We start from the raw sequence: 26,505 nt of genomic DNA, 5'->3' as shown, positions 1-26,505 counted from the left end.
AAACAGACTTCATCAAGAGTCTAAAAAATTCAAAGTGTGTAGCCAGAGATGGCACATGTGTAGGTAAATCAGGCTTGCTTATTGAAGCGGTCTTCAAGCAAGTAAATGTGTGACTCTTGGCTTCTACCCCTTTGTTAAACTATTGCTGGGTCAGACGAAGCTAGGTTTAATTAAAAAACCCTTTGCACAAACTGTTGGTGTTTAGTTTCTCAGTCTTGATAGTGCCACTATGGACAATGGTATCTGTGGTACTGCCACTCTTGCAAAGGGAGAACAAAGTAGCATTATCCCCGTTGGTGGAGCTCCCCACTAAATCATGTACTCCTAATAGTGGGGTTAGTTCACTTGCATGAATGGGATTTCTTTTTTTGGCTACTTATATTTATTCTTTTTGTTTAACACTTATAAATCACAAGGCCCCTCAGGCTGACGTAGAAACAAAAATGAATGTTGCTTCAATGATGCAATAAAAATGGGGTTTCAACTTGGGTTGTCAAAACAACTTGTACATGCCAAGCAGCCATGAAAATAAGAGATGTGCGGGGTAGGGAATGAACAATGGGGGCTGTCTCTTAGTATTATTCTTTAAAGTTACAATCAAACACTGGCGTGGGAAAGCATTGGGGGGCCGTTCATGCCATAGACTCGGATGGTTTGCTGGCCTTGCTGGCATGGCACATCCTCATGACCTCTTGAGCCAGACCACATGTGATCATGCCATTTTTCATCCAGAATGTTCCTGAATTCTCTGGGGTCTCCAATACTGCTTTCATGACTGGATGTGTTGGTCTCTCAAAGGAGAAGCTAGCCCACCAGTGACCAGGGTCACTTTGGGGAGACCTGGCTGGTGGGGTATAACTTCACCTGTGTACTCAACACTACCACAGGAGCTGTTGCTGGAAGTAGAACCCAGGCATCAATCGGTAGTAGTCGTGGGTTGCAACAAATGAATGGTTGGATGGGATGCATGCAATTTTGCTTGATGTTCTTGAATGTTAAAGTAGTTTCTTAATGTCTGATGTTCTGTGATGTTTTCTCTTGGTACCCAATAGCAGCGACCTTGGTTGGCACACGGCTCGGGAGATCATCCGCTAGGCAACAGGGCCCATTTGTAAAGGAGATGCTGGAGTATACTCCATTGCCACAAGACTCAATTAGCTTTTCTGATTTGCAGGAGATGATCGGGATTGCTGATGCTTCTACCTCCTAACAGACATGCTCAGTTCTCGGTTCAATAGAATGCGCTTGGCATGTTATGTGCCTATATGCTCGAGGCTTGCATGCACAAGGTTCACCTGTCACCATGGTGTAGGGAAAATGCTTTCAGTTAACATTGGTACAATATACATTGGTTTTGACTATAGATTTTGGGAGGCCGCAGTCGAGTCAACATACGGTTTCAGCAGCATTCATTTCATGGGATTGAAATAGGACTCATTGAGTGTATTCTTACTAGTACCCCTCATTATTTTGAAATTCTATTTCTCTACGTTTATAAGTCAGAAGCCTGTTGTAAGTTTATGTGAGATGTTGTCTCACTGAGGTTTTTTTTTAACGAAATTAGGAACCGCACCAAGGTCCTGACACCTCTCACCATCTGTAAACCCTTCTGTTGACACAACGTACTGAAGGGAAGAACTTCACCTTTCTTAAACCACTATAGAATGCTCCTGAGTAAGCCGTCGTGCCCAAACCTGTGTGTTGGCAAAAATACAAGTTACTAGTAATAATAATAATAATACTAATAAACAAGCGCGTAACCTCAAACCAGCCATTCTGCTTGTTTTCCGTGAAAGAGAAAAAGTGCCCACTCGATCAGTCACACAGCATCTCAGACAAAATGTACTACAGATTTGTGGTAGTCAAATCAGACTGCAATACCCACATTACACCTACCAACTACAAGATTAGACAGAGCAGCAGCATAGCAGACACTGTCAAACTTTACAAAGCTTGCTCTGTTTATATTGAATGAATTGTCCTTATGTTGTTATCTTTGTTGATTTCAGAGGTACACAGAATCGCCTCCAAAACCTATGCAATCGTCCAATTGTTGAATGTCTCTGCAACTAATATGCATCGAGGCGCCTGCTTTGGCTGCTCGCTTTTGATCATCATGTCATATTTTGCTTTTACAGGAAGCGGAGACACCACGTAGTGTGCTTGAAGAGATTGGGCTGACATAAACCTCCTTTGATGCTGATGACGTCACTTGTACCACCAAACATTTCACTGCCTTCGTTTTAGTGTTTCGCTAATTATGTAAGATTGTCTGTCAGTATTACCGTGCTGCTAATACGCTTCAACAAGACCTCTAACTAAGAAAGAGAAACAAATGTAATGTCCTTTGAAGAGAAGAAAGTATTACACTTATTTGGATACAAAAGGGACTTCAATCACAAACTAGTATTTCCAGAGTTGTATTGTAAAGCTATACACGGGTTAGTAAATGCAAAGAAAGCATATGACTTATTCAAATCTGAACCATGATCTGCTGTCGACCACGCTTCCCAATGCAGATCATTAAAGAAGGGATCCTGAGTGTATGCAACCACAGAGGGAGTTGTTGATCTGAACAAGTTTTCCTTAGTTTACAAAGTCTACACTGAATTTTTACATGGAAAAAGGGATTATAGTTTTAACGGTTTACTACTGAAACGTTCTTGTTAATGAAACCAAAGAAGTATAATGCCGATGACCCAGAACGTTTGATCTGACCACAGAGCTAGAACTTCATCAGGCAAATTACCGCCAAGACTAAAGCTACCAAGTTCTTTGCATCCTAGCTGTGTCTCATATGTGGACATTAGTGGCTTTGGATATTGCTATACAACTTGATTAGTTTTACAGTTCTGTATTATTTCTAGTGTTTGTTTCTTATGACTTTGGAATTTCAATGGCTGTGTGTGTACACAAGCGTACCGCCACCATCAAGGGTGAAACTGCTTGATGAAAGGGCGGTGGTGTTAAATGATCATGGGCTCAGGCTGTTTGACTGTTCTTTACAAAGGATCTACTCCCCCTTTTTTAATACTCTCCACCATGGTTAAATTCGTTTGGTATTTAGCAACCCTCTTTAATTCATTACTCTCAATGTGTCTGTAGGTTCATGCAACAAAGGGCCGAAATATTCCTGTAATCTTAGGGCGATACTTCCATTTAAAGGTGACTTGGAAAGCCGAAGTGACCCTGCCATTAAACTGTGACATTAGCCTGGAATTTCACCTGTGATCTTCCAGTAAAAAATGCATACCTGCACCGTCCATATGGGCTTTGATTCTTCCGGGTTGGATGATTAACCATGGAATAGGTCTTTTCTACTCTAGTTAGTAACTTTAGAATTCCTATTTTCTACCCATTGAAAGTTTGCTTAGACTTGGTTTTCTTCACTTGCATATGGTGTTGTATTTCCTTGCAGTAGTACATGGCATACGCCATGACCAGGAACAGAAGAAACCCAGCATTTGGTTGCTAGAAAAGAACTTTGTTTGTGATACTGGGGAACACGCCAGCATCGCACCCGTTGCCATCCTAACATACGGTTTGTTTTGGAATCCATACATTTGTAAGATTAGTGTCTTTTCAAACTTATTCAATTTGCTATGTTTGTGTGTGGTGCTGAGTTCTATGTACACATACCACATGAGTAGTGCAGTTCCATCACAGTTCATCAGTATTTAAAGATGCAGGTAACAGACCTTGCAGTACCCTTGCAGCACTATTACTGCAGCTGCAGTGCTCCAACAAAATCGTGTTTGCCCACTCATATTTCTAAAAGCCCACTCTTTTCAGTTAGATTTTTTGCATCACTTTGCTTCCATTCCACATGCACTAACACATCTGCCCAGATGCGCCTTTAGGGTGTGCTCTTGAGGAGACACTGGTCATTTAATTACACTAACAGTGCTTCACAAATGTAAGGCCCGCCTACACAAAAAATGTCCCTGCTGTAGCACAAGAAGCACCTTCAGTGATATGATGTCCTTAAAGCCCCCTCTATTAAAGTGAGTTTCTGCTTTGCAAAGATTGCCTAATTTCACAGTATAATTTGTGCCTTGCTGTTGTTCTTTCGATTTGTGTTGGATTTTTGAAGTGTCCATATGATAGCATGCCTGGGCTTTTCTACCTCGTAGTCCTCTATCTCTGGGGCCCCTCCAGCCACTATGACCTTATCCTAATTGGTGTCTTTATGTGCTACTCCTGTTGTCCCTCAATTTCCTCCTGTCTTTCAGATATCCTCCTCAATTCTCCTCTAATGCAACTGAACGTTCTGCGTCACAGCGCACAACATATAAATACAGTGATACATTTCACGAGATAGGTATTTGAAGTACAGTTCGGAGTAATATCGCAGAAAGCTTCCTTTTTAGATTGTTATATGTTCGAGTGATGATGAGTCCCAATTGAATTTGCACGGTTGCCGTAAAACTAGTGTGATAGGAAAATGTGACTAAAGATTGTCTGTGTATGAAAATTAAATGGCAGCAAAACTTGTTAGGGTGAACAAAACAAAAAAATAGGGAAAAAGGGTAGTCCGAGAAAACCAGAATACTACATCAAGTTATGTGGCAAAATCGAAGGCATATTGTAAACATATGGAGAGAGACAATGCTCAAAGTAGTCATAAAAGGACTCCTCAGCCGCGTCAGTCAATAATGCTACACACACCTTTCTCTACTTTCAAGGAATTACATTTGCATGAGATTTCTCCTTTTGGTGCAATTTGATGACCCACTTTGGATACTTGTTTATTGTGGGAACTGGTTAAAATTGACACACTGTGCTAACTTTCTCCTAAGTGTTTAAATCAATGCCATTAAAAGTCTCATTGGTTATGTCATGTATTTTCATGTAGCTCCTTGCCGCGATGGTTTACACCTGTTGTGCTTAGCTAGACTAATTTTGTAAGGATGGGCTAATTACTGTGTCGTGCAACCACTGTCTCTGAATCGCATTTAACTCATTTGTAATAAATGTGCATTTTTACACCAGTCTAGTATCTGCTTTTCAGAATGTCTGCCTTCCTTTGACCTGTACAGATCTTACCACAGCGGAATTCATTCCCTGTGCAGCTCAATCCTTTTGATCAGTGTTGGAACTGTGTCTAACGCTTTGTATAGCGGGGTCAAATGTGCATGTACAGCGTACCATACTTCTGGACACTCAATTGCGTGCCTCAAGCACATTCTATTTCTTCACACCAAGCTGGAAGCACATTGATACGCTGAAAACCTTTTTTTCATGACTGCCTACTGGAAAGCCTTAATTCTTCAGAATGTTGGTACCGTTTGAAAATGTGCATTGGAGCAGAAGTGTGGCTCTAACTCCTAAGTCTGCAAACAGTTCAAGTCAAAAACCACATAGCATCCAGCTAAGTTACAGCGGTTTTGTGCTCGCAACAAAAAATGCAAAATTAATCATTGTAGAAAAGCCTGTTCCACCGTCGGTTTTCTTACATAAATTGTCATTCTATTTGTTGACTGTGGACTGTGTGCATGAGAAGCAAAGCTCTGACAACCAATCATTTAAAACATTTGTGGAGTTTTCATATAGTGTAAGGGGTAAGAGTGACTGTGTTTGTTATGGTGGTGTACTGTGTTGTATACTGCATATTTGATATGCAACGAAGCTGATTAATGAGCTTGCTCTGGGAAATGTCTGACTTGATGTTGCACTTTATAAGATGGGTGTCATCGAAGAAGTGGGGTTTTGAGGTGCCTTCTGAAGTGTTTTGCAGAATAAATTTCAGATCTGTTGCTGTACAGAGATGGTTCGCCCCTGAATCCCACGATTAAACCTGGGAAAGATAATGAAATGGGTGAATGTGAGGTCTCTAGAGTTGATGGTACCCGCTAAATCTTGTTTGGAAATATTAGGGTTCCTCAACACTGTATTTAAAAGTGATTCCAAGTAGTGCCTGTAGTATATTTTAGTTTTATTCTGTCTTCTGAATGGCATCACAGGCTGTATTTTAAAGTAGTTACAACATTGTGATTAATCTCTTGGGTGCCAATGCATAGTAACTGTGCAGTTTACCAGTCCTATGATGACATGGTACAGCTCCAAATGCATTAAATACCTTTGTAAAATATTGCAATAGTACAACTAATATTTCAACCTTATGTTGTATGGCAACAGAGCATATTCGATGACTTGGAGAGCTTCCACCCTTTAGTAAACGAGTGTAGAGGGCATCCTCCATATCTTGTACAAAGGGGACTCCTCCCTACTTGTGCTCTCCTCTGCCTTTAAATGCTTTTGGCGATGAAGACTTCTCATCTTCGGCACTTGTATGGGCTTTGACGGGACAGCCCTGTAGTGGCTTGCCTCCAACCTCTAAAACATACACCAACTCATCCAGTTGGGCCCAGCAGATCAAAGCCTGCGACAAGGCTCCACCCTGTCATTTTTAACCTCTGCATGGAACCTCTGGTGAACTCTTTGCCAACATTGATGTTAAGATACCTCAATGCGCAGAAGACTAGCAGCTGTACCAAAAAATTAATTGCAGAAACATCCATTGACTCCAGTTCGGTCTGTCCCCTGTCCAAGTATTCATGTCAAATGCCTACCTGAAGCTCCCCCCGACAGAGGGAATTAATATTCATTTTCCTAGTAAATCCCACCAAGCATATCCAAGTGTAGAATTGGCAGACAGAAATCTTAATAGATTTGTCTCGATGCTCACCCAGTGCAAAACCTCTTGTCTTTACCAAATCACACCCCAAACAGCTAGTGCTCCTCTGCCAAGTCAAGACTTTCTTGTCTGCCCCACGTTTCAGAACAGTTGCCGAAGTCCTAGTCATTTCCAACCTTCTGCTTACTTGCTGGAGTCCACAATGCCAACGTGTTCCTCCTGAAAGCCATCCAGCATGCTGCACAACGCCTCATCAGAGGACTACGAAAATGCGCCCACACCAGCCATGTCCTCAAGGAGCTGCACTAGCTTCTCTTCAAGTGCACATTATGATCAAGACCGCCTGAATCAGCTACAAAGCAGTCAAAACCGAAACACATCTTCTCCAGCATGGGGTCTGGCATGGATTCACATGCTCATGAATATTCCCCGTCGTCAGGCTGGGAATCCTCGGTAATGAAAAAAACCAGTATCAGTTTCGTTTCTGATCTGACTTTCGTAGTAATAACCAATCACTGGTCTCTGCGTCATACTGACCACAGCCAATGACTGCCCTCTACCTAAGCCCCACCTCTGGCAGCCATCTTCAGATTTTTACCGCACGTTCATGTGTTGGGATCCTCGTGCTATTGCTCTCGAGCGTTAGTGCTATTTTTTCACGTTTTTTCTCAAAAACTTCGTTTTTTCGGTCAAAAGAGCCTCAAGCTCCACCGACTATCTATCCGATCAACGGGGACCCGTGTCGGATTCGTCTGCGCCCCTCAAGGGTGAAGATTTCGTCGAGCTACGCTTTTGGAGGACTCCAGAAGTTTCTCAGGCCCGGTCATGGCCCAGGAGAAGGGAAGCTCGACGCCCGGAAAGCTGTTCAGGGTCTGCCCTGGATGCCAGCTGCAGAACGTCTTCAAGGAGGACGAACACTCTTTTTGTCTCTACTGCCTACATGAGGACAAGACGCACGTGGAGAAGGACTGTGCTTTTTGCGGCAACATGTCGGAGCGGACCATGAAGGACCGCCATCAACGTCTCGCCAACTAGCTAGAAGGGAAGAGCCTGTCCGGCGAGGAGAAGAAGAAGAAATCTGAGCGGTCTTCTAAGACCTTTGAGGACGCCCCGGCGACGGGGGTCCAACATAAGGCCAAGCACCGCGAGTCCGCTGGCACCAGGAGCGCCGAACGGTCGGGCTCTACGGGCGCCAGGCAGGGCGCACCCTCCCCGGCACCATCAACCACGAGCCAACGCTCTGGGTCGGGTAAGAGGAAGGCCGAGCACCCGGCAAAGCTCCTGGAGAGGCCCCGGTCGAGCTCGAAGGCGGAGGGGGAGCGAGGCGGTGTCCCCCCCCCTCAAGGATAAGGCGGTGAGCGCACCTAAGGTGGTGAAGGCCTTAATCCATCCGGCCAAGCCCTCTATCGAAACTGTCGCGGCGGCCCTGGCTCAGCCTGTGCAGGCTACACCAGTGGTGGTGACCTCGGGGCTCAGAGTCTCCCTGCCACCTCGGAGGGAGTCCTCTTTTGTGCCCATCGATAGGACCTCCGTGAAATCCCCCGAGGGGAAGAGAAAGGGGGGGCAGGGCGTCGTCGTAGATTCGGCTTCAACCTCGGAGGAGGAACTGGTCGAGGTCTTAAGCCACGGCCTCGGCGTGGAAGAAGACCGGCCCGTCGGGATGGATCCCGACGCAGGTGACGACGACATCGTCGAGGGTACCGACGGGGCCCCTGATCGCCCGTCGGATTCCCCTCTGCCAGCACCGCAAGACAACTCGGCGGCCATTTTGTTGGCTATACAGTCCTTATGCTCAGAGATAAGGACGAGACTACCTTTGCCGACGGAGGAACCTCTCCCGTCAGGGGACCCAGAACCGGGACCTTCTGGTGTTCCCCCTACTAAGAAAAGAAGGATCCACCCTTCACCTCCTTTTCAGCCGTCGCGCCCCGTCCAGCCCTCCTCCCCGTCCACCCGAGGGGATGATACGGGGACTGACACGGCAGCGACGGGTACGGACGACGAGGTATACGACGAGGATTTACCGTCGTCGCCTCCCACCAGGGCTTCTCCGCCTGACGAGATTGGATCGTTCCACTCCATGATCACCAGGGCATCCGAGCTTTTTCAACTCTGCCCTGAGGAGAAGAAGAAGGAAGGTTTCCTTTATCAGCGGCGCGAGGCCAAGAGGAAGACGGTCCTCTCAGTGCCTCTATTGGACGACATTTGGGATGAGGGCCTCACCCTCCTCAAGAACCCTTCCACGACGCCAGCTAGAAGAGACCGGTACGAGAAGAAGTACCGGGTCCCGCACACGGCCCCCCTGTGCCTCCGGGCGCAGCCTACCCCGGACTCCGTCGTCTCCGCGGCGGCCAGGAAGAAAGCGGGGGGGGGTGCGGCCTCCACATCGACTTCCCCACCGGACGGTGAGGGAAAGAAATTGGACGCTATGGGACGCAGAGTCATCTCGTCGGTAGCGACGACGATTAAAGCGGCCAACGCCTTGGCTATCGTGGCCCGCTACGACAGGGAGCTCTGGTACAAACTGGCTCCCCTGCTGGACTTCCTGCCGTACGACAAGAGGACAGAGGCCCTGGAGATCCTGCAGGAAGGTGAGGTGGCTTCGGACCACGCCATTACCGTTGCGACGGACATCGCCGACACTGGGTTCCGCCAGTTGGGCAACGGCGTTTGCCTTAGGCGGCGTGGATGGCTCAAGGCTACGGACTTCCGTCAAGACGTTCAGACCAGAGTCCTGGACATGCCCTTCGATGGGAACAACCTGTTTGGAAAAACAGTGGACGATTCCCTTCAGGCCATTAAAGCGGACACTGAGACGGCCCGGGCCCTGGGAGTTCTGCAACAACGACGGACGCCCTTTCGGAGCAGCGGAGGCAAGGGCGCCTCCAAAGGTTCCGGCGGCGGTTTCTCCACCTACCGTCAAGCGGCCCGCTCGTCGTCTCAGGAGGCCTACAGAGGACGAGGCAAGTCTGGCGGACCCCGCCGTCGTCGCCAAGGAGGTCAAGGCGGCAAAGCCTCGTCGAAGCAGGATTGAACCGGCCGTGGGGTCAGGCCCCCACCGAAGCACCCCGGTGGGAGGCCGGCTGGCGAGCTTCGTCAGCGTGTGGGAGTCCATCTCCACCGACCGTTGGGTGCTGGACGCCTTGTCCCGGGGCCACGCGCTCGAGTTCCAGAGAAGGTGCCCGCGCGTCCCCCCCGTGGCCAGGAAAGAACTTCATGTCCCTCAACTTCTCCTGGAGGTAAAAGCGATGCTCAGGAAGGGCGCCATCGAACTCGTCCCAAAGAGGCTTCAGGGCTCCGGAGTCTACTCGAGATACTTCCTCGTGAAGAAGAAGACGGGGGGATGGCGCCCCATCCTGGACCTGCGACATCTGAACAAGTTCATCAAGGCGCAGAAGTTCCGGATGGTCACCCTCCAGCACGTCCTGGGTCAGCTGGAGGAAGGAGACTTCCTGTCGTCGTTCGATTTGGAGGATGCCTACTTCCATATTCCCATCCTAAAGGGGCACCGAAAATTCCTCAGGTTTGTGGTCCAAGGGCGTCATTACCAGTTCAAAGCCCTCCCCTTCGGACTACGGTCGGCACCCAGGGTATTCACCAAGTGCCTCGCACCGGTGGCGGCGCAGCTGCGCCGCGAGGGGGTCCACGTCTACCCCTACCTGGACGACTGGCTCATCCGAGCCAAGACGAGGGAGCTCGCCGTGGTTCACACGGCAAGGACCGTCCAACTTCTCACGGACCTGGGATTCTCCGTGAACCACGCCAAATCCCACCTGGTACCCGCGCAAGACGCTCTGTTTCTGGGAGCGAGGCTCAACACAGTGTCCCTTCTGGCCTCCCCGTCGGAGGAGAGGACCAGGACCATCCTGGGCAAGGTGCAGCGGATGTTGGTGGCCGACGCGGCCAAGGTGAGGTCCATCAAGTCCCTCCTCGGAATGATGTCTTCCTGCATCTACCTCATTCCCATGTGCAGGCTCCGGATGCGCCCGTTACAGGAGTTCCTGGACGCGCGCTGGATCCAAACGACGGGCAGCTTCGAGGAAAGGATCACACTCGACGAGAGTTTCCGACAAGCGATCCGGTGGTGGGGCACCCGCGCGCATCTGATGGCGGGATTGGACTTCCAGACCCCAGCCCACCAGGAGACAGTGACCACGGATGCCTCCCTGGAAGGGTGGGGAGCGCACACCGAAAATCTGCACGCAAGAGGCCTTTGGCTCCCGACGGAGAAGTCCCTCCATATCAACGTCCTGGAGCTCCGTGCAGTGTTTTGGGCCCTCAGGTCCTTCCTTCCGTCCCTCAAGGGCAAGGTGGTGAGGATCTTCACCGACAACACCACCACCATGTTTTACATCAGGAAACAGGGTGGAACCAGGTCCCCAGCACTGTCCAAGGAGGCGCAGGACCTGTGGCATTGGGCCATCGCCCAAAGGATATTTCTGGTGCCGTTTCATCTGGCAGGGATAAAAAACACCATCGCCGACTCACTCAGCAGGGAGCTGCGCTCGTGCCACGAGTGGGAGCTACGGCAGGATCTAGTGGATCGCCTCTTCCGACGGTGGGGCACACCCCAGATTGACCTGTTCGTGACGGCGACGAACTCCAAGTGCCGGAGGTTCTCCAGCAGGTTTCCCCAGGCGAGGAGCATGGGCGATGCTTTCTCGTTCCCCTGGGAGGGCCTGTTCCTCTACGCGTTCCCTCCTTTGCCACTGCTAATCCGGCTCGTCAACCAGCTCAAGAGGTCACGGTGCAGGATGATCCTCGTCGCACCTGCGTGGCCGAGGCAGATATGGTTCCCGGACCTTCTGGACTTGTCGGCGTCCCCGCCAATCAAGCTGCCGGTGGACACGGATCTACTCTCCAGAGAAGGAGGCGCCATCCTCCACCACGACCCGAAATCGCTGAACCTGCAGGCCTGGCTCCTGCAGCGCTAGAGTTTGGAGGATACGACATACCGGCCGACTGCAGAGAGGTTCTTGCAAAGGCCAGGGCGTCCTCGACTCTTAAATGCTACGGACACAAATGGAAGAGGTTCTCTGTCTGGTGCCACGCACAGAAGATTAACCCTCTACGGATTACGGCCCCCCCAAGTACTGCCGTACCTGCTGACGCTGGCCAAAGCTGGACTGGCACACGCGTCCATCAAGATTCATCTTGCTGCGATCTCCCGATACACCAGAACCACGGGGCGGACGTCCTTGTGGTCTCATCGTCTGGTGAAAGAGTTCATGAAGGGACTGTTCAGATCGTTCCCGCCGGTGAAGGCTCCGGCCCCGGCGTGGGAGCTCAACGTGGTGCTGACCAAGCTCATGGGACCTCCGTTCGAGCCTCTGCACTCAGCTCCGTTGAAATTTCTGTCGTGGAAAACAGCGTTTCTTGTGGCCATCACCTCCGCACGACGAGTGGGAGAGATCCAGGCCCTTTCCTGCAAGGCCCCGTACTTGACTTTTCACGACACGAGGGTAGTGCTCAGGACGCACCCCTCCTTCATGCCCAAGGTACCGTCGGACTTCCATCTCAACGAACCCTTAGTGTTGCCTGTGTTCTTCCCGTCGCCTTCGTCGCCGGCTGAGAGGACTTTGCACTCGCTGGATGTGGCTAGAGCGCTGAAGTTCTACGTGGACTGCACAAAGTGTTTTCGGAAGACGTCACAACTCTTTGTGAACTTTGGACCTGTCAATCAGGGGAAGGCTCTCTCGAAGGCTTCCATTTCCAGATGGCTCTCCGGCTGTATCATGTACTGTCACCGGTTGGCAAACCGACCGCTGCCTGGCCGTCCGAGAGCCCATTCCACCAGAGCGATCGCAGCTACCACGGCGTTTCTATCTGGTGTGCCCCTGCTGGACATATGCAGGGCTGCTACGTGGAGGTCGACGCACACCTTCACGAAATTCTACTGCGTCGACCGGGATTCCAGGGAGGAGTCCAGGGTCGGCCAAGCAGTGCTGCGCAACCTGTTCGCCTGAGGTGAGCCTGGTGAGGAGGTAAGATGCTTAATGTTGAGTTTGATGTGATGCTTAATATTGAGCCTTTGCCACCTCCCGTGGTTGTGCATGTGTGTACTGCTATGTATTCTTTATTCATGAGCATGTGAATCCATGCCAGACCCCATGCTGGAGAAGGAACAAGTTACTTACCTGTAACTGTTGTTCTCCAGCATGGGTCTGGCATGGATTCACATGCGAACCCTCCCGCCTACCCCTCTGCGGCTCTTCACTTGGTCATACTGCCACTTCACGTGCTTCCAAATCTGAAGATGGCTGCCAGAGGTGGGGCTTAGGTAGAGGGCAGTCATTGGCTGTGGTCAGTATGACGCAGAGACCAGTGATTGGTTATTACTACGAAAGTCAGATCAGAAACGAAACTGATACTGTTTTTTTTCTTTACCGAGGATTCCCAGCCTGACGACGGGGAATATTCATGAGCATGTGAATCCATGCCAGACCCATGCTGGAGAACAACAGTTACAGGTAAGTAACTTGTTCCTCCCTGGCTAAGAAACTCACCATCACCGGAAGCCAATTCACCACCAGAAATCACGCTATTGCCAGACTGGGAAAAAATAGGAAATCGTTTTTTTCTTGTTACACCCCTGTCTCTCTGTAACGAATTAACAACAGCAATGAGAATGCTCACCCCCTCCATCCTACAGTTCAGGAATGGAGTGTCCTTGCTCAAGGTCTGGGAAGTCAGTGGGGTGAAACAATAGTGGGAAGAAAGCGATGCTCTGAGCTCACCTTCCCCACCCATAATTTTTGTTCACATGCTGGTAAACTTCCTAAACTGACCAGGCTGGCACTGACCTGGGGGGTGGTGCCAGATGAAGCTACCAGATCTAGCCAGACCAATCAAATGATCTATCCCCTATAGAATGTAAATATGCCTACACTGTTAACCCAATCCCATTTTGCCTAAGAGCAAGGACTGTAACTTTTGGTTTTGAGGTCATGACAGCTTAAAACCTCACTGCCCACCTGTAATGAACTGAGGGTACATTTGGAGCTGTGGAATCTGTGTGCATATCCCTGCTTGGACTAAATAAAGCAGCAATTTGTCACATTTCTGGACTCCTCCGTTTCTGGCATGAGGGGATTTCCCTCAAACCCATCTCTGTTTTGCTAACTACAATTCAGTTACCTCCGGGGTTAAGGGTACTAAAGGATAGTCTGAAAGGTGGTAACCCAGACCTTATTTGTTTCAGGTGTCTAGCAAGTAACTGGGCCTGGTTATTCATTGGATGTTGTCCCCTCTTCCTGATGGGTGGACACTAATACTAGTAACAGTAGTCTGGTATGCTGAGAACCTGATGGGAGGCTGTGGGCAGATTAGTGTCTAATGTCTCACGTTACCATATCAAACCTGACAGTTTGCCAACATTTATATGGAATGGACCCAGTCACTAACCCTTTAATAGAAATTGCACAAGCCATTCATGAAAAAAGTCAGGAACTTAAAACTGCTAAGACAGCAAAAGTAATCACAACTTTGCAAAAACAGGGAACTGAATGTGCTGGCTCGGGCACAGAGACATAAGGATTGGAATCGGGCTGCCCGATCCTAATAGGGGGAGGTTATTTAGCATGTTCTCATTTTATTACCTTTGCAGCCCCTGAGAAGTACACTTCTCACTGAAACATGTATCAATGCATTCTGGTCCAGGGTCAGTTGTGTTTTATTTCTAAACCAGGACTGATGAGTTTAATGTCACATTTATGTTATGCTTTCTAATTAAAGATACCATTGTGGGGGGGGGGGGGCACCCCCCCTTATTTTTAATTTGGAACCCTGTTTGAATTGTTAGTAAACATTCTCTGTATTTTTTTAGCAGAAATTACAGAAAGAAGCAGGACATATGTAATGATTAAAGTTAAAACAAGATCCCGGAATATTTGTGTCATATGGGGCTACGTTTGAGCAATTATTAGCAACTGGTCAATGTAAGGATGTCTGTCTATTATGCTGGACTCTGAGAGGATATCAAAGACTCATTAGCATCAGTTGTAAATGGAGCCCTGGATGCGAAATATCTAATTAGGGAAACATTTGAAAATGAACCGAGCTTGCAGAGAGAAAAAGAAATTCCTGTCATGGCGAACAGTGGTAGACCTTGTCGTGCAGCCACAATAGGGAAGTGGAGGTAGAGGTCAGGTTTGAAATGTTAGATGGGCTCTGAGTGCGGCTTAGAACAAAGACATAGAAAGGAGAATCCTTTTTATACTGCAATCAAAGTGGCAATTAGTGCCCGCCCCAAGGCCAGTGCCCGACAATAGAGAACGAGTATGAATCAGGACCCAGAATAATGTTCACAGACACAAGTCTTAATTTGCCTGAAATTAGGGCCACCTGCTGTGGTATTCATTTAAGACTCTGAGGAATGTATGGATCAAGACTTTGCTAGATTACCCAAGATTCACATCCACTGTAAAGGGATGCCAGAGCTTATAAGGACAGTAGATGACTCTGCCTTAACCTCAGGCGATGTGATCTCCGAAACACAGGGGCTAGTAAGTGTCACTGAAATTGGTCCTGTTGAAACAATTCACTTTCATTGAATTAGTTAAGTGGGGTTCCTGTAACTTTTGGGCACAAAGCTCAGAAACTGCAATCCACTGGGGACAGGGACAGGAGAGTATTGTATTTGATTCACTGTGGTTTCAAGAGTATTTTTGGAGGAAGGAAGGAATAAACTGGTGATGATTACACAACAGGACGGCGTAAAAAAGTATTTACCTGAACCATATTGAAACTTGGTCATGTCTTTAGAGAGTAGAATGCTGGGAAATGTTCTCCACATTCAGAATATGATAGCTCTATTGATTTAATGGCCGACGTTAAGATTCCATGCGGGAGAATGTATGCAACCACTACAAAAGAAGCTACAGAAGTATCTAAGAATGTGATTCAGGGGGCGCTGTTGCACGTATCAAGTATGGCTGCCTAGAGGGAGAGCTCCGCTTGAAAGCAATCCTGATATAAAATAGATCCTTTCAGAACCGTCCCAGACACATCAAGAAGCTGGAATCCGGTGGCGGAAGACGAAGGACACAACCTGAAGAAATAAAATGGTGTAAATCAGTGGCTGCATCGGCGAGATATCGCCTCCGAAAGTCCCGGCGGCCGAGAGGCTTCCGTGTGGCCGCATGGAGGCTCCATGAACACGTAGGCTGCGAGCTGTGCTGGGGGAGGGGCACCACGCTGCCTGCAATATCCTGAGGCTAAAGGAGAAAGTCGAGTGGCCATCCTGCCCTGAGGCGACTGTAGCGGCGCCAGCGAACGCTCCTTGCGACCCGTGGAAGGTGACGGGAGGAGGAGGAAGCAGGGAAGAGAAGCCCAGAGGCTGTGTGCTGCTCCCGCCGAGGGCACGGCTGGAGGCGCTGTGATTGCTGCGCAGACCTGCCTCCGGGCTGCGTCTCCACGCTTCGCTGCCCACGATCTCCGCTGAGGGCTGGAGTCGAGGGCACGCGGGGAAGGAACCCCCCCCCCCCGCACCAAGTAAGTGATACCGGGCCGGGGGTAGAGGCCCTCTTGGCCTTTTTCGACGCCCGTGAGGTGGACTTTTTCCAGTGCACGGCCCACAGTGGTAACCGCCGATGTGGGGGGGGGGGGCCCACATCATACTTTGCAGCTGCTGTCCCAGACAGCCCACCAGGCTGAACCTCTATGACTACGGGGGAGATGAGCACCAATCCCCAGGCGCGGGATAACCGCCCTCTTGGCCTTTTTCGACGCCAGTGAGGTGGACTTTTTCCAGTGCACGGCCCATGGTGGTAACTGCCGAGGGGGGGGGGGCCGCATCAGCATCATACTTTGCAGCTGCTGTCCCAGACAGCCCACCAGGCTGAACCTCTACGACTACAGGGGAGATAAGCACCAATCCTCAGGCGCGGAATAACCGCCTGCAACCCTAAAACGTCCTAAACAACACGGGCACATCCAGGAATCCCCCGCGGGCACCCCTGTTGCTCCAGGCGCGCCGCCACACGCTCCGACGAGGCTCTCACTTAAACAGGCCTGGAGATCAGCCAGGGGGATCTCGCCAACACAGAACTGCCAAACCCAGCATATCATGAGCTAGGAGCGGACGTACAGGGAATCATCCCCCCTCATCTTGAGCCATACAGCCGTGCATTTGGTGACAATACGTGGGAGAACACAGTCCACCCTCAACTGTAAGCCACAACACATGGGCCGCAACGAGAAGAAGGGTACAGGAGGGAAAAAGATTGGCCCGATGGATACCTTTGCCAGTTTGCAGCCGCATGGGGCGACTGGGGTGGCACCACCGACACCTGATAGGCAGGAGAATGATCTTATAGATTGCCTAGCAACGTTGGTGCAAAATGGGTTCATGGCTGTGAATGTAAAACTGGATGATATAGTGGTGACAATCGTATCCCTGAAAGCACGCGTGGAAAAAGAGAGCGCACGTATCACGGAGGCGTAAAACAGGATAAGCGCAAGCGAGGATACGATATCACAACACAGTCGTGTCATAGCCCACCTCCAAACGGAATTGCACAAAACTCAAAGCAAGTGCGAGGATCTCGAATCGAGATCCCGGAGGAACAACATCCAGATTGTTGGGGTTTCAGAGACCTTTGGCAAAGGACCCATGGAGAAACAAGTGGAAAATCTGTTGAAAGACATCCTAGGAGCTGACTCCTCTTCAGAACATTCTCTAATTGAAAGGGCCCACTGTACCTTAGCACCACACCCGAAACCAGGAGCTCCCCCTCGCACCATAATTACATGGCTTCTTAACTACAGGGACAGGAACACCATACTTCAATTATCGAGGGCGAAAGGAACTTTGCATCATGACCAAAACAGAATCCACATATACCCGGACTTCTCAGCTAACATACAAACGCAAAGGAGATCCTATGAAGGGGTGAAAAGGCAGCTACGAATGCACAAGGTACCCTATGCCCTTATCTTCCCGGCAAAGATGAGAATACATGGGGGAAGAGCTCACTTCTTCGAGAACCCCATAGAAGCCATGACATATGTGGAAGCTTCCATCCCGTTGCCTCCTGGAAATCGAGCGGCGGACCAAAATGTGAGACCACAACCGAGAGATGAGAGGCAAGACCCCAAAGACTGAAAGAGGGAAGGATAGCCAGATATCTACCGCCAGAATAAAGGAAAGCTCCGTAACATGGAGGGTCTGAACGAAGACTTATGATTAACCGAGCCGTGAGCCTCCGTCGGGGCAAGCCAGATGGTTGCAACGGGCGACCCTCAGGAAAGCTCCACCAGTTTAAGGGAATGAGAATTGCAGGGCAGCATCGTCCAGTTGGGGGAGATGATGTGGGTGGGGGACCAAAGTATCACAGGATGTTAAGCTCCGTTGAGCAATGTGGGAATGGGCGGGGGCGTTGAGGTTCTGGGACTCAGTTGGAGGAGTCCTACAAGTTTCGTGGTGACATTGCAACACATGGAACTCTCCTGAGTAACAGCAAGACAAGAGACGCAACAAAGGTATACAGATATGGCTAATCCTAATGGGACGGCCCGAGGGCTGAGACTAAAACTTCTCACATGGAACGTCCGTGGGCTGAACAACCGAGCCAAGTTAAACAAGGTGGGGACTTATGTCACTCGACACCATCCCCAGATAATCATGTTGCTAGAAACTCATGCACTCCAGAAAGTCAACACTGAGCTCTTGAAAGGGTGGGATCAGCATAGATACTATACTGAATACTCTTCAAAGGCAAGAGGGGTACTCGTCCTGATCCACCCCTCCGTTGGGTTTCAATTTGAGAAAAGTAAAATAGACCCTCTGGGCTGCTATGTAATAGTGGGGGGGCAACATCACTGGGGAAGAACTAATATTGGTGAACACGTATGGTCCGAATGTGGACGACCCTGACTGTTATACAAATGTAATGCAAGAGATAGGCTTCTCTGGAAGCGAGCAAATATTATGACGGGGGATTTCACCACCATCTTGGATATTACCCTAGACCGCTCCACCTCCAAACACAGAAATCCCACAAAAACAGCTGTTATCCTACAACATATCCTGTTGCAACTAACACTAGTGGACGCCTGTGAACACTACACCCCCATAAAAGACAGTATTCATTTTACTCCTCGGTGCATGACACTGAATCTCGCATAGATTACTGGCTGGTGTCTGCATCTCTTATGAACCAAATCGACAATAGTGAAATGCTTCCCCGTACCCTATGGGATCACGCCCCTATCCTTTTAGACATGACACTAGGAAATGTAAATCCCCTGGTCAGAAGATGGAGAATGCCACTCGATATTCTTAAGGATCCTACAGTGGCAGAGGCACTACATACAGAGGTGGAATTCTTCCTTGAAACAAACAAAGACTCAGTCAATAGATATGCAACTCTATGGGAGACATTTAAGGTTTGGGTGAGGGGGATCCTGATCTCCAAGACCACGGGGCTGTTGAGGGCTGTCAGGGTGGAACTGGTGGAAATCGAGAAACGGTTGGGTGAGTTAGATATACAGCCGCACATAAAGACAACATCCTGGCGGTCATCAATAGTAACCTGCAAGAATTCAATAGACTAGCCACCAGGGAGCTGCTGTACATGGCAACTCCAGTCAGAGCATGCCGGTATGGCGAGGGCCAACAGGGAGGGTCGCTCCCTAGCCAACCTGTTGAAGGCTGAGAGACACCATACAATGATCTCTTAACATAGTAGTGGGGACGGCACAGTAACCACAAGTGAGAAAGACATAAATAAAGAATTCACCCATTGCTACACAGAACTATATGCCAATCATGACCTGAAAACACCCAATGATATTAGAGAATACTTAGACAACATCACGCTCCCGACATTGCCAATAGAGCATAGACTGTTGCTAGACCAGCCCCTAACGGTCGATGAGATAAAGGAAGCAATAAAATCACTAGCTAACAGAAAGGCACCCGGCTCAGATGGACTGGGGGCTGAGTTATACAAGGAGCTCCATGAGGAGCTGGCCCCGATACTACTGTCCGTGTGGGAGGAGGCCATGGAGCTAGGGACACTTCCAACATCCATGAGAGAGGCCATAATAACGGTGCTCCTCAAGCACAGGCGCCCATCAAATGAGATGTCCTCGTACTGGCCCCTATCCCTTATAAACTGTGACGACAAAATATTTGCAAAGATCCTGGCCACGAGACTCCTACCCAACATGCCCATGTTGGTGCATCCGGACCAATGCGGATTTATCGACGGCACTAAATCTCTGCAGGTTGTTTGGTATCATGGCCCAGATTAAGCCAGAAGCCCAGGCGGTGGCCGTATCTCTAGATGCCGAAAATGCGTTTGATTCGGTGTCATGGACATACTTGTTCATGGTGCTTGAGAAATTTGGACTAGGCTCATACTTCCTAAAATGCGTTAAGTTATTATATACTAACCCGGGAGCTAGGGTATTGACTACTTGCACCATGTCTGAATGGTTTGAGCTGGGAAGGGGTACGAGATAGGGTTGCCCGTTCTCCCCTATACTGTTCGCCCTTACTATGAAACCAGTCGCAGCAGCAATTGGGGAACACCAGAGACAGAGGGGTATATGGATGTCAGGCCTGACCCAATCAATATCACTATATGCAGATGACGCTCTGTTATACATCCAAGAGCCAGACACACACCTTGGGCCAACAATGGAAACCGTGCATGAGTTCGCAGAATACTTGGGATACAAAACCAGCTGCTCCAAATCTGAAATTTTCCCCCTAACCCCTGCCACTAGATGTCCAAACAACACACACAGCCTACAATGGTCCCCTGTTAAGATAAGATACCTGGGTGTTATTGTGTCGGGAGACAAAGCATCCCTATTCTCGAACAACCATGACTCCTTATTGAACACGATTTCTACTAAACTCCGCTTCTGGGCCAAACTTCCCATCTCACTTATCGGTCGGGACGCTATATTGAAAATGGTTATTCTCCCCAAGCTACTATATATATTTACTAATGTCCCGATATGGCCTGGTAGGCGGTTCTTTGATACTCTTAGATCCATGGTTGTAGAGTTTGTCTGGTGGGGGTGGGGGGCGGCCAGAATGAAGTGGGAAAAAAATGGTGGAACCCTACAACAAAGGTGGCATAGCAGCTCCAGACTTTGAATTATATTACCTAGTGGCACAGGCCCAGTTTGTTAAACACTGGTATGATGTGCAGGATACCTCACCCCACATCTGTTTAGAGAAACACGCAGCACGCCCAACCGATTTAAGGTCAGTCATCTTTAAAGGAAAACACAAGGATGAGTGTCCATACGATCCAGTCAGTACAACAGTGCATGCATGGTCCAAGATTTACCGTAGGCTCGGGTCGGAGACACTATACTACTTGGAGGCCCCGTTCTGGAACTTCCCCGGTATAGCACCCACATACGATCCAGATGTGCAAAAGACATAGGACCCGCAGGGAGAATTTAAAATCAAGGACATATTCCCTAACAGCATATTTATAACATTGGAGTTCAAAACAGGGATGGGAAGAGACCAGTTGATGGTATTACAATATCACAGAATGAGAATGGCATTTAAGGCTAGATGGCCACTGTTCCCAGATGAGCCCCCACCACACCCGTGCCTGGTGGCTCTGTCCACCCGGTCGGGAACCAGTGTCTCAGGACTTTACACGGCTGTACAGGCCAACACTCCAACGGTAAACATGATTAAGACCTTCTGGGAAACGGATGTTGGTGCTATCATAACTGACAGATCCTGGGAGAGATACTGTGAACTGACCAAGAGGGTATCCATGAACGCGGGCCTCCGGCTGATCCAATTTAAGGTGTTGAACAAGTTACACTATACCCCCATAAAATTGCGAAATTCACACAAAACCGTCCCAGCAGGTGTCAGAAATGCAGGGCTGATAAGGCTGACTCGTTTCACATGTACTCGAGCTGCCCACACATGTGTATTCTGGGGGGGGAGGTGGCGAAAATCCTGGAAGAAGTCACGCAGATACTGGCAGACCTCACACCACAGAAATACCTGTTCGGGGATATAGGAAAGAGATCTGAGGTAATCAGAAGGCTCTTTAACATTGCATGCACGGTGGCCAAAAAGTGCATTCTGCAAAAGTGGAAGAGTGCACAGGCACCACAAGTGAACTATTTTCTTAAGGAGCTGATGTATGTTAATGAATGCGAGGAACACTATGTAATGTCACTCCCGAACTCATGTAAACCAAAGGACATCTGGGCCCCGTTCAGAGTATATCTATGTGAAATGGACTCGACCAGCAGTAGCCCGGCAGGGCCCAGTAATACATCTATTATGTAATACTGCACATTATGTTATGTAACTGAACTGAACGTCTATGATATGGATATGTATGGAATGTCATATTGTTGCATTGTTGTGTACCACAATCATTAAATAACGTTTTTTTTATAAAAAGAAGGAAAAAAAGAATGTGATTCATAAAGCACTCCATGTCCCCAGCTGTCACGATTACCATATGAAGTTGCTACCAGCTGCTTTTAATACTCTTATTAATGGGTCAAGTAAGAACAGCCACAATATTCACCAAGCTGGATCTGATGATAACGAACAACCTGGTGACAATAAGGCAGGGTGATGAGTGTAAAACAGCTTTCAACACTAGATATGGATATTTTGAATATGTAGTAATGCACTTTGGCTTATGCAATGCTCCATGGCCCTTTGACATCTTATTAAAGATATTTTTCAGGATGTGTTGGATACATTTATTATAGTTTCATTGAATGTTTCCATTATTCATCGGAGAGCTTCAAGTCCAGGTCTGAGAATTGCTGGCTAGGTTACAGAAGCTTTTTTTTGTTTGCTAATATGCTGTGGATTTCCTAGCGGTATTACTATAGATACATCTAGAATTGCAGCTAGATTAAAGTGACCAGTACCTAAAACAGTAGAAAAGACACAAAGTTTTTTGGGTTCTCCAATGTTTTATAAGAGATTCATCAAAACATGTTCATCAATAGTAAGTCCCATTATTGAGGCGACAAAAAAGGGCACAGCATTTAATTGCTTTCATTTAATTAAATTGCAACCAGTGTGTTATCTTCATAAATGCTGAGCAGCACAAACAGAATTATACCCTCTATGATCAAGCGCTGTTCTCCATCAAGGTGGCCTTCGAGCAGTTGTGACATGAATTGAAGGGTTCAGTGGATCCTTTGTTAGTCTGGACAGAAAATTAAAATGTAGGGGTTTTGAGGAGTATGAAATGCACTTGTCATAGGCATGCAAGTAGATCTTATTCTACTCGAGGTTTCACTTTTAGGTGGCAAATAGGCCAGGAACCGGGTCACTGGGACCAGAAAAACAACATAAGGCAGCTGAGCCGAATAGTCTTACAGAATATGGCATGATCTCCATGTGAGCAACCTTAGAGAAGGAACAGCTCGCTGCGGTCATTAGGAAGGAAATAAACCAGATGCCAGTAATCCAGAAGTTACGGGAGGACCCAGGAAAGAGGAAATGCATAAATGGTGTGCTAATGCATGAGAAAACATTTTACTTTTCTGATCTACTATCAAAGGGGTTAGTTTTATCATATCGTCGTGATTCATCATTTGCAGGTTATCTAGGCACAAGAAGAACCTTGGAATTGGTAAGGTGTTCATTTTGGTGGCCAGGAATGAAACGAGTGGTAAATTATGTAAAGACATACACAGTGTGTGTCAGAGCAAAACATGTGGAAAGGGTGACTGCAGAGAAATTGTGCCCATTACCAACATCTACCAGACCCAAGCAAAGGAGCTCCTTGCAGTTTGGGGTAGAACTAGTGCAGTGTGATGAATTGGGTCTGCAGTGCAAGGATGAGTAAGGGCTAAAATGCCCACTTAACCCTCCCACTGCTACAAACCAAGAGCCAGCACAATCATAAAGGTAGAGCGGGCGCAGTTAAGAACTATTCCTCCTTCACGTTTTGTGGTAACATGAGCCATGGGAAGACTATGCTCTCAAGAGGGGTGTGAATGTGATTCCAAACAGCAAAGCAAAACTGTCTAAAATAAAGGGCAGGGTCAATAAAAAAAAAAAAAAATATATATATATATATATACATATATATATATATACTTTGATTCAGTGAAAAAACTTTGTTAAAGGGACGTTATGGTTAAGTTGCGCGTACTCAAAAAGCTATGAAATTCAGTAAAAAAAACTTTGTTAAAGGGACGTTATGGTTAAGTTGCGCTACTAAAAACCTATGAAATTCAGTGAAAAAACTTTGTTAAAGGGACGTTATGGTTCAAAGTAAAACTGAAAAACCCCTGAAATTTGGCAGTTATGGTAAGATAAGCAACCATAACTCACGCCGCCACCGTGCACTGCTAAGACTAACACCCAGGACATCAAAGATGACATCACAAATGTCATTGATGACATCACTGATGACATCACGTGGCTGGCTTTCCCTTTTTTTCCTTTGCTGACATATCTAGGCCACATGATTTTCTTCAGTAACAGTCAGGAACTAAAAATTGTAAATTACTATATTTGTAGACTTAACCTTCAAGTATGTTCTTAGAATAATTCCCTTATTGTCCAGTCATATCATATGAAACATATACATAGGAGAAGTCACAACCTTGAAAGACAGCAATCCTTTTTGTGCATTAAAATTATCAGTAGATTTATCAGCACTTTCTGATACTTTTGATGTTTTTTTATTACTGTACTTTCCCTGTATATGCTCATATTTTTATATGCTGTACTCACACTATTTTCCTTAGGGTCCAGACACATCATGTGATATATATAGATAGGGTAAGTAACAGCTTTGAAACAGAGCAATCATTTCTCTCCATAAAGGTAATCAGTTAGGTTATGAACACTTTCTGCTACTATTGCTGTTTCTTTTTCCTACTTCAGTTCCCTTGTATATATTCATATTTGTATGTGGTGTTGTCTCTTTGTGATTTGTGTATAATAATGCAATTATGTAGTAAGTGGGTTTTATTACCTACTTATCACAAGTTTCACTGTACGCAAAACTCTAATATGAAAACAGTTATCATTTCAATATTCAACATGGCAAGCTTATGAATATTGCACCTCCATCATGTATGCTCCACACAATGCCTATGTATCTACATGAGTACCTTAGTATACTGGATTGAAGTTAATAATAAAATGCTATCATAGCTTAATGCACTGATTAGCACTTGATATGTATTCCAATAATCTTTGACACTTTTTTTATTAACATTACACTAAGAATCCCTTGTACAGACTTTTCATGAAAGGTAAATTCACATGTGATGTCATCAGTGATGTCATCAATGACATTTGTGATGTCATCTTTGATGTCCTGGGTGTTAGTGTTAGCAGTGCACGGTGGCGGTGCGAATTATGGTTGCTTATCTTACCATAACTGCCGAATTTCAGGGGTTTTTCGGTTTTACTTTGAACCATAATGTCCCTTTAACAAAGTTTTTTCACTGAATTTCATAGGTTTTTAGTAGCGCAACTTAACCATAACGTCCCTTTAACAAAGTTTTTTCACTGAATTTCATAGGTTTTTAGTAGCACAACTTAACCATAATATCCCTGACTTCATATACATGTAACATAGAACATACTAACCCCCTCGTAGTGATTTTCATGTCCGCGGACTACCGCCATGTCCGCGGACATATCGAAAATCTGAGCGTGGTGAATGTAAATTTAAATATTGTGCCCCATTTCCTCTTTGAAGTTGGCTCTGAAAAGAGCCTTTTTTTTTTTTTTTTTACAGATGCTTGACAGACACCTGTTATTTTGTATTTTTTTCTTGGTTTTTTTTCTTACTTTACTCCTAAAATCTTTACATAACCTTCTCCAAAGCAACCCTTACATTCCAAAATAGGCATTTCCCGTAAAAAAGATAAAGAAATGCCATCTTCTTTAAAATTAACAGCATTACTGGCATCAATATTCTCATTGTTACAGAAGAACATACGAGCTCTAAGCATGAAGGCACACATGCCTCGGTTGATGACACACCTAGCAATGTTTTGCTGAGGACAGAAAACTGAACTATTGTCCCATATTGCCCTAGGTAGTAATCTAGAAAAAATTACTTTCGCATTTGGAAGGATCTTCATTACGGCTTGAATCAAGCATTCCAAATCAGCCAACAAAGTAGGGGCACTGGCGTTGCCCAAATGGAAAGCACCATAGTGCAAAACTACCACATGCGGACTGTTCATCGTGGCCATATCCTCACAAACTTGTACAATTCCCTGTACATTGCAATCAGGCACAGTGCTCCACACCACCTCCACTCCTTTCACATCAAAGTTCTTTGCAGCATGCCTGCATTCAGCGTATTGCTGTAAACCATGCACAAACATATCTCCGAGCACCAACACCCTGACTTTCTCCACTTCTGCCATCTTCACTACACACAGTCTCTTTCAACACAAATCCACAACCTCAACATCTGATTGGCTGATCCGTACAGTCTTCTTTCCATGTTGGATTTCCTGGAAAAACCCGGATGTACCACGCCCTGTCCACGAACAGCCGCGGTGTCCGCGGACGGCGTCCACTTTACTCTCTGTGCCATTCCCTCATTGCATACAGCTAAGCAATCACACAAAACGAATAACGTCCTCAGAACACCCCCATTTTGTGAATTTTCGAACATTTCAGGACAATTATCATTTCATTATTCAACATATTAACATTACAAATATTATACTTTCATCTTGTACTCTGCACACAATGCTATGTTTCTCCATTAGTAGCTCAGTATACTAGATAGAATCCCATAATACAATGCTATTTATATCAATGCATCGTTCAAAGCACTAATAACGGTATGATATTTATTGCAATATCCTTGACACTTTTTTCGCAACATTATAATAAAAATCCCTAGTACACAAAT

The 26,505-nt window shown here is 47.1% G+C and overlaps 1 protein-coding gene and 1 long non-coding RNA gene across 5 annotated transcripts in view; one reads left to right on the top strand and one right to left on the bottom strand.

Moving 5' to 3' along the window:
• The window catches only part of AP1S2 (adaptor related protein complex 1 subunit sigma 2), a 380,836-nt gene extending 375,845 nt beyond the window's left edge, over window positions 1-4,991 (top strand). For all 4 annotated transcript variants that reach the window (XR_011283537.1, XR_011283535.1, XM_069636792.1 and 1 more), the window contains one exon: window positions 2,139-4,991. Coding sequence is in view for 2 of the 4 variants with exons in the window: in XM_069636792.1 (XP_069492893.1) it covers window positions 2,139-2,186 (48 nt within the window). In the remaining 2 variants the exon portion in view is untranslated. The remainder of the gene's footprint in view (window positions 1-2,138) is intronic.
• The window catches only part of LOC138526271 (uncharacterized), a 140,133-nt gene that overhangs the window by 36,458 nt on the left and 77,170 nt on the right, over window positions 1-26,505 (bottom strand). The window lies entirely within an intron of this gene.

This window comes from Ambystoma mexicanum, chromosome 7p (assembly GCF_040938575.1).
Source record: "Ambystoma mexicanum isolate Mex_15411 chromosome 7p, UKY_AmexF1_1, whole genome shotgun sequence".
NCBI classification, from domain to species: Eukaryota; Metazoa; Chordata; class Amphibia; order Caudata; family Ambystomatidae; genus Ambystoma; species Ambystoma mexicanum.
This window is presented reverse-complemented; position numbering and strand designations above follow the sequence as displayed.